The sequence below is a fragment of the Solanum stenotomum genome, chromosome 12 (genome assembly GCF_019186545.1).
Source record: "Solanum stenotomum isolate F172 chromosome 12, ASM1918654v1, whole genome shotgun sequence".
In the NCBI taxonomy this organism is placed as follows: domain Eukaryota; kingdom Viridiplantae; phylum Streptophyta; class Magnoliopsida; order Solanales; family Solanaceae; genus Solanum; species Solanum stenotomum.
This window is the reverse complement of record NC_064293.1, coordinates 50,051,363-50,062,911: the sequence shown is the minus strand read 5'-3', so window position 1 is coordinate 50,062,911 and position 11,549 is coordinate 50,051,363. Positions and strand designations below refer to the sequence as shown.

The 11,549-nt window shown below is 37.1% G+C and overlaps 3 protein-coding genes across 3 annotated transcripts; 2 read left to right on the top strand and 1 right to left on the bottom strand.

Moving 5' to 3' along the window:
* The first annotated feature begins 540 nt into the window (after positions 1-540).
* On the top strand, positions 541-3,687 carry LOC125848173 (protein NUCLEAR FUSION DEFECTIVE 4-like). The gene is made up of 3 exons (XM_049527994.1): positions 541-1,040; positions 1,849-2,777; positions 2,887-3,687. Exons 1-3 carry the CDS (start codon positions 705-707, stop codon positions 3,392-3,394), a joined length of 1,773 nt encoding a protein of 590 aa, XP_049383951.1. The 5' UTR covers positions 541-704; the 3' UTR covers positions 3,395-3,687.
* Positions 3,688-3,951: 264 nt separating this feature from the next.
* LOC125848469 (peroxidase 51-like) lies at positions 3,952-5,747 on the bottom strand. Its single transcript, XM_049528331.1, has 3 exons — positions 5,322-5,747; positions 4,854-5,045; positions 3,952-4,751 (listed from the first exon to the last, which is right to left on the bottom strand). Exons 1-3 carry the CDS (start codon positions 5,520-5,522, stop codon positions 4,176-4,178), a joined length of 969 nt encoding a protein of 322 aa, XP_049384288.1. The 5' UTR covers positions 5,523-5,747; the 3' UTR covers positions 3,952-4,175.
* Positions 5,748-7,388: 1,641 nt separating this feature from the next.
* On the top strand, positions 7,389-11,148 carry LOC125848470 (uncharacterized). The gene is made up of 4 exons (XM_049528332.1): positions 7,389-7,669; positions 7,754-7,821; positions 9,090-9,288; positions 10,439-11,148. Exons 1-4 carry the CDS (start codon positions 7,541-7,543, stop codon positions 10,805-10,807), a joined length of 765 nt encoding a protein of 254 aa, XP_049384289.1. The 5' UTR covers positions 7,389-7,540; the 3' UTR covers positions 10,808-11,148.
* The last annotated feature ends 401 nt before the right edge of the window (positions 11,149-11,549 follow it).

Here is an 11,549-nt window from a genome sequence, read left to right as displayed (position 1 = left end):
AAGTTCGTATCAATTGTACTTGCTCCCAACACCTTGAGGCTTATGCCTAGGCTCGTATCAGATAAATTGCCCCATTTTATATCTGCAACTCTTTAAAGAAAAAAAAAATGACGTAAACCAATTATATTAATAGTAACCCACTTTCTATGTTTAAACCAAAATGAAATTAGGTGACGAGAAGGCGAGGTTAAAAGGAGAAAAGTTTATTAATATTATAGGTAAGTAATTCGTGAAACAGTTGCCCAAAGTTTTGCAAAGTATATCTGTTGGTGAAACAGACATTCTTAACAAGCCAACAAAATCCACCACCCGCCAAAAAAAAAATACCGCCCGCCGTCACCACTAGTCTTGCCAATGCAATTGTGCCCTGTGTGTTTTGTTTGTTTCTCCAACACTGGAAACTGTTTATGTACGTAATTATTTTTGAAAGGTCACCAAAATGATAAAAAATGAGTGACGTTTCAATATTGTCTTCCGTGCTATATTTGGCTTTTATTTTATGGGCGACCCTTTTCTCTTGATCAAGTTGGTCCGTTTGTTTATTTATATTTATTTATTTATATCATACACTACCTAAAACAAAACATCATTGAATCAAAATATATATGGAGTAATTTTTTCTAATCAAGATAGACAGACAGGTTCTTTGACTTCCCCCAAGAAAGATTTAGAATCTGAATTCTCAAGGCAATTTTGATCTAACAATGGTTCGTTTGAAAGAGAGATTTAGTTTGTTCTTCAATAACAGATGGCTTGTATTCGTAGCTGCAATGTGGATTCAGAGTTTTGCTGGCATTGGGTATTTATTCGGCAGTATTTCTCCCATCATTAAGAGCTCTTTGAATTATAATCAGAAGCAAATTGCCAGATTGGGTGTCGCTAAGGACTTGGGCGATAGTGTTGGATTTCTGGCTGGGACTTTATCCGAAATCTTGCCTTTATGGGCTGCTCTTCTTGTGGGTGCTGTTCAGAACTTTATCGGTTATGGCTGGGTTTGGCTCGTCGTCACCGGCCGATCTCCTACTCTTCCTTTATGGGTTGTGAGTACCTAACTCTTACCCAATTTCTTTCTTGCTGATTTCAAATCTTTCAACTTTCTTTGTGTATACCTTTTCATTGAAATCTATTACTGCCTTTTAAAAAAAATAATCTAAATGCTCTGATTTATTATTGGATCAATTAGTGGTACTGAGTTCTTACATGCTCACAAGGTTTAGGGCCAATGAGGTTATTGATTTATCGTCTACATTGGGATTCAGGGGTTTATAAGTCTAATTGATATCTGAACTACTAATTTGCTTTTAGAGTACTATCAATAGTTTTAGTCAAATTTGGTTGTGGTGCTTCTGAATTTTGCAATGTGATCAATGGACTATTTACAGTAATCCATTCATAATTATGTATTCAATTTGAACTCAGGTAGACGCGAAGAACCTGTTGCTCTATCTACATACCCTTCATGGATCCGATATTTCTAGTTTGAAGAACTTCTAATATAATTAAACCATTCCGGATTAAGGCTGAAGAGCAAGGGGTTTTACTTGTGAACCTAATAATTATCAACTTGCCTTCTTTTCCTCCCATCATCTATCATTTCGTATTAGAGTTTGTCAACATTAAACCCGATTTTTACCATTTTCCTAGTGCCCACGGGGAAGAAAAATGCTTGTTAACTATTGTGGAATTGAATGCCCTTCTTGCAGTATGTCTGGTCATTCTCCTGAAGACGTTATTTATTACTATTATGTTTTGACGGATCAAAATCGCTTGTTTACTGCCAGCTATGATGATTTGGCGTGTACTTCTAATTTGTCAAAGAATTGACTCATTTCAGCTATTTCTCTGCAGATGTGCCTTCTTATATTTATAGGAACAAATGGAGAAACCTACTTTAATACAGCGGCACTTGTCTCAGGTGTGCAAAATTTCCCTAAAAGCCGTGGCCCTGTGGTGGGAATACTTAAGGGATTTGCTGGGTTGGGTGGTGCAATTATGACTCAAATATATGCACTGATCCATTCCCCTGATCATGCTTCACTTATATTTATGATTGCTGTGGGACCGGCAATGGTGGCTATCGCCCTCATGTTTATAATTAGGCCTGTTGGCGGCCACAGACAAGTCAGACCATCTGATGGATTCAGTTTTTCATTAATTTATAGCATTTGCCTCATTTTGGCTTCTTACCTGATGGGCGTCATGCTTGTTCAAGACCTCATTGATGTTAGCCACACAGTCACTACAATCTTCACAGGGATTTTGTTCGTTCTATTGCTTATTCCTGTGGTGATTCCCATCTCATTGACTTTCTCGCAAGAAACTAGAGTACCATCAGAAGAGGCTCTTTTATCTGAGTCACAAAAACAAGATCCTGGAGTATCTGGACATGATCAGGAAATTATATTTAGTGAGGTTGAAGATGAGAAGCCTAAGGATGTAGACTTGCTTCCAGCATTAGAAAGGCAAAAAAGAATTGCCCAACTGCAAGCAAAACTTGCCCAAGCAGCTGCAGAAGGAGCAGTGAGGGTCAAAAGAAGACGGACCCCTCATAGAGGGGAGGACTTTACCCTAATGCAGGCTTTGATAAAGGCAGACTTTTGGATTATATTCTTCTCACTACTTTTTGGTTCTGGATCTGGTTTAACCGTGATTGATAACTTGGGCCAGATGAGCCAATCTTTAGGATATGATAACACACATGTATTTGTTTCCATGATCAGCATATGGAACTTCCTCGGTCGTGTTGGGGGTGGATACTTTTCTGAAATAATTGTGAGGTACATAACATTCACTTCTTACATATTTTGACAATATTAACTGAACATCATAATGTCCTTCGTTTCAATGAATATTTTTCTCATGCAAGCTTGTCCTATTGACCTACAGAGATCATGCCTACCCAAGACATGCAGCCATGGCTGTTGCCCAAGTTGTAATGGCTTTCGGGCATTTCTTCTTTGCCATGGGATGGCCAGGGGCTATGTACATTGGTACTCTTCTGGTAGGGCTCGGTTATGGGGCTCATTGGGCTATCGTGCCAGCTGCTGCTTCCGAATTGTTTGGCTTAAAGAATTTTGGGGCTTTGTACAATTTCCTCACTATTGCGAACCCAGCTGGTTCACTAGTATTCTCAGGTGTTATTGCTAGTAGTATATATGATAGTGAAGCTGAAAAGCAAGCTCAACAGCGTCATCCCGGCCAATGGAATGGGGCATCTTTTTTATCAAGTTTTCTAGCTGTGGATGAACCTTTAAAGTGTGAAGGTGCCATATGCTTCTTCTATACTTCCTTAATACTTTGTGGACTCTGCATCGTTGCTTCTATTCTAAGCATGATTCTGGTTTACCGAACAAAGACTGTATACACTAGTCTTTACGGAAAATCTCGTACATAATTCATTCGGCAAGTGAAAGCTTGGATAGAAGTTTGAGTAATTTGCACAGATACTCTCAACCAGCTTATGGATCTAAGAGCATTTCGTTGAGGTGACCTTGTTAGCCATAACCAGAACACTTCCTCCAGAATGTGAGCAAGACAATGGAGATGGCAAAGCTGCCTTTTGTTTGCTCTTAGAAGGTTTTCCTATTTATGTGAGATAAATGTTTGTATTGCAATTTTTGATTGGTGTATATTTCCATTGTCATTCAAACTTGAAATTGTTACATTTTGGTTGTCAACCATTTCATTTATTGATTGTTCATTATTTTTCTTTTGATCGTGAATGGCTTTACGCTGCACAATGCAGAGGTTCTAGTCCAGTGACATTGACAACTCGCTATATTTGGAAGAAATTCATAAATTATGATATCTAATGCTATAGGATGGCATCTACCTAAATACAATTACCAGAAAACCCAAGTAGATTAACATGCATAAAATTGACTAAAGTTCATGCTTGTTGATGATGTAAATTATTGCACCAGGTGCAACCATGTTGAAGTCAAAACTGAATTCAGTAACACAGAGGTTGGATTCATTTAAGTGTCCAATACAAGAATGATTGCAAAATTCGAAAGAAATCCAATCTCTAGACCTTATACACGTGATTTATTTAATCCAATTACATCAAATATTGCCAAAAAACAACAATAAACTATTTCCACTCTTCGGACTTTATAACATGGATTTACAAAATAGCATCTTTTTTTCCTTTCGTTGAAGGTAGAACATGGACCTCATGAGTTGAACCTGGTGCAGTCCAGTCTTATTTCACCTTGGTCACCAGTTTTGACACCAACCCTTCCGAGTTTTCTCATTGCAGTGACAAAAGCTCCATTGAAGTCGAAAGCATTATCAGCAAAATCACTAACAGTGCCTTGAGAAGAATCATCAGTGAAGAGCACCTGATCTGAGGTGAACAAACCCTTTCCTTTAACCAGATTCTTGTAATACTCATTGTCAAAGGTTCGTGGAGTCGCAGGGTCCATGTTTATAGCGATGGATGGATCTACATTTTGAGGGCACATATCCTTAAGTTCTTTAGCATATTCTGGATCCAAAGAAGGGTCAACAGGGTTGGATGGGGTAAATGAGTAGAGACGGTCTGCAAAACGGTCACAATGAGAGAAGCCAAGTGTGTGAGCCCCTGAAAGAGCTATCATGTCAAACTGGCTGAGATTGTGGCTGGCAAACATAGTGTTCAGTTGAATGAGATTGAAGTCAGGTTCTGGCAATTTTCCAGCAACCCGAGATGCCTGGGAGATGAGCCCATCACGACGTCCCAATTCTACATTGTATGAAGGCCCCCCTGCCTGAAATGAACAAGTCGAGTGTATGGTAAATGAAGAGAAAGAAAAATGCCAAAGCAAAAAGAAAGGGGTATGTCAGTGGATGGTTTCTGTGTCCTCGATTACCAGCACTACAACGTCTCTAGTGGCAATAGCTAAGATATCTGCACATGACACTACTCCAGGACACTGAGCCTCTACGGCTTGTTTTGCCTTTACCACAGTGTCAAAGCCATCTCCTGCAAGGGAAAGGTTATCCTTGAAATCCTTTTCCGCGTCTCCATTTGGTGAAGCTATCATAACAGACGCGTCACATCCCTGAGGAAATGTGCAAAAGAGATGAGAAATGAACAATTTTGGGAAGAAGAAGAATGTCAAATATTTTGCTGCCCACCAAAACAGGACCAGAATATTGGTGGTAGCAGCTATTCAAAGTATAGAATAAGTCTCTTGATCTCTTGTATGTTAAGAAATACTAATAATTATTTTTACTTGTTCTAAAACTTAAACCATAATTCAAAGAACTAACATGGGACACTGCGACATGAGTAACAGCTTAATTAATTCTAGAGAGAAATTGTTGCAGAAGATTACCTCAACAAAGCAATCATGGAAAAAGAGACGCAAAGTCGCTGGAATAGTGACAAAAGTCTGGCTGAACTTTATAGACACAGCTTGCTGAACTATGAATTCCACATTAGGACAAGTAAAACCATAGAAGTTCTCTACTAGTTGCCCTTCAGCTCCGCCAAGAATCACTATGATTGCCAAGATCAACACATTCGATCTCTCCATTTTTCACTTTCTTGATGAAAAAATTGATCCTTCTTTTTTCTCTCTTTTACTTTTCTCCCTTTACCATCCAATGAATTGTAGTAGCAGAACAAACATATATATACTAGTAGAAGAAAAGTAATCAGGAAGGTAAATGAAGGCTGATTCTTGTATCACTGATTTGTTACAGGTCGTTATACTTGTTCCAAGTGTGTCCTAGCTGGATGAGTGGAAAAACTTTCCCACATACAGTACAGTGTTTTTACTGAACCCATCAAACACGACGTCTCTCTCTTTTTTTTTAAACGAGTATATAAGTATGTAGTAAATTAATATAGTTTGACGTGAACATTGAATAGTGACTAATTTGTTGTTTATTTGATGAGCGTGTTGGGTGGACGGTGCGCCAGCTATTATATTGCAGCTTACCCAATTAACTACTTCCACGTGACTATTTCCATCTTCATACTTCATGTACGTTGCCTTAGTCTCTTAAGTATAAGATATTAATTCTAATTTTCTTCTCATTTATATTAAACTTGTGTCCTGATGGAAAATGTAAAGCAATTATGGATGATCGATCAAACACACAGAAGAATGCGTCCAGGTCAGATCTGACGGCTGAGGGAAAAGTAAATTTCAACTATATATTAAATCAAATTCTACTTCTTAAAGTTGGAGTATTTTAGTTGAATAATTGTGCTAATTGTTTACGTGATTGCGTGTTAATACTGTGTTTAAAATATATTATATACTCTTATTAGCAATATTCAACGCTGTTGTTTGGTGATGGTGCATTCTTCTAGTTGCAATCCAATTTGATCTACTCCCACCTAGCAAGTTATTGAGACTTAGACAATGACACATTAACTAATCAAATAACAATAATCAAAATGATCCATATTTGGAAAAAGGCAATTGCGAGATAAAATAACAAGCTATATATGTAGTATATTTTTCTTCTCCTCTAAATCACTAAATGCATACGTAATTAAATTGACTTGGCATCTCCAACACAATAAATCAAATAATTCATCCAACCTCAAGCCATTGATGGACACTGTTTCAAGTAAATGACTTTTGTTTTTCAAATAAAAAATTGTGCAGTGCAGCTGGGGGCCCGGGAGAGACAAATGTGGGAGCTATTAGTTTATCCTCCCATTGCAATAGCAACTACAATAATATATGGGGTTGTATGTATCTATTGACAAAATCTTGAGAACCCAGCTGGGATGCACCTTCGTTGTGTACTTTGTTGCTTCGTCATGCGTATACGCATTGACGGTATATTATCACGCAAAATTTAACTCAAACTTGAAAAATAAAACGAAATTAAACTGTGATAATAGTGTAAAAAAGTTGTTAGGCGGGCTATGTGATTATTTTTCGAGTCTCAATGAATTGTGAGCTGGCTTGTTAGAGTGAAAAATGTTGCTTAGGTGCATCTTCTGGTAATTCCACTTGCCATTTATATTTCCCCTAATCCAACGACTCTATTTCTTGATATAACAGAGTTTTTTCTTATTACGTATATTAGGCCATCAAATTAGCGTGCATAACATAAAAAAAACATTTTATTCTTATTGTAATTTCACTTTTATTGAGGGGTTTAGGCAGATTCCTATATGTGCATTAATATCCAAACAGAGAATATGGAGAGAAGGGGGCAAAATAATGTACTCTCTCTGTTTCACTAAGAATGATCTAGTTTGACTTGAAACAGAGTTTTAAAAAAATAAAGAAAACTTTTAAATCTTGTGGTCCTAAATTAAAGTTATGTCAAATGTAACAAAATTGCCCTTTAATCTTGTGGTCATAAACATACCACGTGGAAAGCTGAAATTAAAATATTAAAAAAAAAAAGTCATTCTTTTTTAAACAAGAGAGTAATAAAAGATCACCTACATTTGCAAAATTAACTTTACATTATTATTATTTTTTGTATAAAATATTTTAGGACTTTCGAGAAAGGAAAAAACGTTCAAGTTGGGGAAACGCAAAACAGCAATAGCATAGGTAGGGAATGAAATTCAAAATTAATGGCGATGGAGTTTGAAACGCAAACCCAATTAGGGTTTCCGTTCTGGAGCCCAACTCGTCGACGTTTTGGTCCTGATGATCCCTTCTTCGCTTACGGTAACATTCAAAGAGAGCTTCTCGCTAAGCAGGTTCGTTCCTTCTCCCTCCTCTCTATCCTCTCCATAATTTGAACTTACGATCTATCTGTTCACTCTCTTTTTCTTCATTTCCAGGTTGCATTGGATTTGACTGAAGAAGAGAACCAGTTAGTTCAAAATACTATCACAGATGAGGAAATCAGGTATACCTATTGAAGCTCCTCCATAGTTTATCAGGTTTATATACTGAGAAACATCAAAAGACAGTGACATTAAACTATAATGTTGAAGGATTTTTTAACAGAATTCAGGATCATGTTCATAATCAGAGTGCTCTTCCCTTTTTGTTGAGATTGAGGAAATATGCACATACGTATTTTCTCTAAGAGTGAAACAAATCTGTGCTTTTAATGTGTTTGCTTGTAGCCTCAAGTACAAAAGAGAAGTTGGACTAGTTAGGATATACATTAGGACGTGGTTGCAAAATTCTTATTAAACATACTTGGCAATTGTTTGTGTTGCAAAGTCGAGTGAAGGATCAGAGCCTTGACTATAGATTAAGAATAGGTGAGAATCGTGAGATGTTGGTCCTTAGATACTAATATCTTTATGATGTCAGTTGTCTTTACATGCCTTTTAATGCAGTAACCTGCGAAGGTCGCTGCAGTCACGAGTTTAATACGGGGCATTTCTTCCTAGTTGAATGTTGTTGGCTTTTTATCAAACACTGTTACATACTCAAGTGAAGGGTATTGAACACTTCTTGGTATACAGAAAAGTTGAGAGGTGTATCCGCACAAGGAAGGTTAGGTGCACAAGCAAAAGGGAGATGGTGACAGAGCTGAAAGGGGAGAAAATTTCACCAAAAGAGTGCTGTAATGTTAGTATATATTTATGAATTTTCTAATAAAGATAAGCTTAGGAAAGCAACGGGTAACGGCTGCCTCTTTTTTGTCAGTTCTGTGGTCACCCCAAAATCGAGACCGCAGAAGTTAAGGGATGGATTTTGTATCTTTATGTCTAGATATTTACAGGAGCTGAGATAATTAAGAAGAAACTAGAGGCTAACTTTACAATATATCGGTTTCCACTTTCTGGTTCTAGTCAGGATATTAATTTGCAGGAAGTTTTGCATAGATTGAATAATGACCTAGTTTTGTGTTCACTATGTGATACAATCACTATATCACTTTCTCAGATCTTCTTTGCCTAGCCACAATATGCTATAGTGCTCATTTGCACCTGCATTTACTGGTGCTGAGGTTCTTTTTTCTTCTTTATTACTGTAAAATATCAAGATCCTAATTATGTATTGTTTAACTTGTTATTTTTTTAATGAATGTAATATTCTTAACTTGTTACTTTTCTGTCAATCTTTAGGTGATTTCTGGGTTTGTTTACTATAACAATTTTTTGGGAAATCTATTAATACAACACTAATTTCTGATAATATTGATTAAATGCTTGACAGCAATCTCTTCTGTCCAATCATTGGTTGTGGTGCACAGATGAAAAATCTGGATGACTTTGAAGACCACTATGTTACACGACATACTGCATCTTGCTCTGTCTGCTCTCGAGTTTACCCAACATCACGCCTGCTCAGCATACATGTGTCAGAGGCTCATGATTCCTTTTTTCAGGCAAAAGCTGCTCGTGGCTTTCCCATGGTAACATTTTATCTCATAGTTTTCTTTAGGATGTCCCATAGAAAATGAGGCAAAACCCCTTGCACTCTTTAAACACTGAAAGAGTGATATTAGAATATACCTGAGAAGGATGAAAGTTGAATCAGCAAAATGACTCAATTCAACAACTGATGAATTGTTTGTTGAATCATCTAATTCACGCTCGCTCTAAAAAAATAGACTATCCATACTATAAATAGAGAATCATCAAGAACTGCCATTTTCCAGAAAACACTTCTTTCGATAATAAATCAATCCTTGCACTCAAAAGAGATTTCTAAAACAAACAGTGGCTGGAGAATTAAGACTGTACCGACAAAAGAGATTATTTGTATAATTTTTTTCTTCTCTCTATTTCAAAGTAAAGTTGTAGTCTGAATTCTCCAGCCATTGTTTATTTAAGAAATCTCTTTTGGGTAAGGATTGATTTATTATCGAAAGAAGAGTTCTCTGGCAAATGACAGTTCTTGTTGATTCTCTATTTATATTGTGAATGGTCTATTTTTAAGAGCGAGCATGAATTGGATGATTCAACAAACAGATCATCAGTTGGTGAATCATGCCATTTTGTTGATTCAACTTTCTTCCTTCTCATGTATATTCTAAATGTAGCATGCAGTTCCTGTTTGTTAAGGTAATAGCTGAAGGGATTGTGCAGGCACATACGTGAACAGTTTATGTGCATCGTCTGGGTTAATGTGGGGCTTATACATAACCCATCCTGTATTTGCATCATCTTGCCCAATCCCTTCCCAAGGAGATAGAAGTTTGCATGTCTTTCCAAGTTTATAAGCTGCATGTTATCGCCTTCTCGATCTTAGTGGTTGAGGAGTTTACTCCTGACCACTAGGTCAAGGGTTCAAGGCTGATAAACAGAAGAAAACCAACAGGATAGGTGTTCTAAAATACCTATAAGGCATCTGTAAAATTGTAAAAATAAATAAATTATAAGCTGCATGAATCTTTGTTGCAGAATTGGCTCTTTGATTGTGGTTGGTCATGTATATATGAAGTCTGCATGCACTTGTATGTGTTTAGTCTGTTCAAAGAGAGTTATGAGGAACACTGTCTGTTTCGATCTTTTTTAAATGTCTGGATGTAGCTATTTACTGAAATTCTCGTTGTCCTGTAGTATGAGTGCCTGGTGGAAGGCTGTGATGTCAAGTTGAAATGCTACAAAAGCAGGCAGCAACATCTAGTTGACAAGCATAAATTTCCAGCATCTTATGAGTTCTTCAGAAAAGCTCGTCCATCAAAGAAACAGAGGCAGAAACCGCATCATAAACAAACATCAAAAAAGACTCAGGAGACGTCAAGTGCAATGCAAGTTGAGGAAGAAACAATAGACAATCTTGTTTCAGCAGTATCAAAATTAACCACTTCGGACTCTCCTTCAGCAATCAGCTTTGGCCGTAGTAGGGCTCGTGGATTGTCATTTGTGCCTCGTGCTGTTAATCGGCAGACAGGACCAGTCACCTCAACTGGTGGAACAAAAAACTAGCGGCATGCCAATGGAATCTTGAAGCACCTGCAAATGTCAGGCTCATGTTATGAAAGATATGATTTGAAGCTGATTTTCGAGCATTTGCCTGCAACTGACATTGGCTACAACACAATGTGATGATGGTTCCAACATGCTAACCACTGCTCTTTATTGCATGCTCAAAATTTATTGGATGTCTTGTCAAAGGTTGTCACACCTCTGGTGGCTGCAATCAAGAGAACTAAGTTTTTCTCCTATCATGCCCAAACATGTCAAATTTTACTAGTTAATCAAATCATAGAAAAGATTGTGGTTTTCATACTATAGCAATTAGCAAATATTAATCCAATTATTTGGTTTGTTATATATCATTTAAGTTTCTTATGAAAATTTATGCACTCCTTCCCATGGGTGCATTAGCATTTGAATTTGAGGAATTCGTGTTGCGCAGTCAAAGAGCCCAATGATCATGATGGGGCTAAATTATCCAACTTTCTGAAAAGATTCAATATCTGAGAAAGTTTCTGTTACTCTAGCCCAATCATTCACCTCGGAATTTAGCAAACCCAATTTTCTAGGTAGATCTGTTACTTGTTGTGCTGGAACAAAATGAACCTGATTGAATGATTGATTGGTGGATTTGTTCCTAGAATATCACTAAATCTGAAACCTAGTATGTTCAGAGATTCAGTTAAAGTTGCAGAATTTCCAACAATAGGGAATAGGTTGGTTTCATCATATCAATTCAGAAGAATTGAAC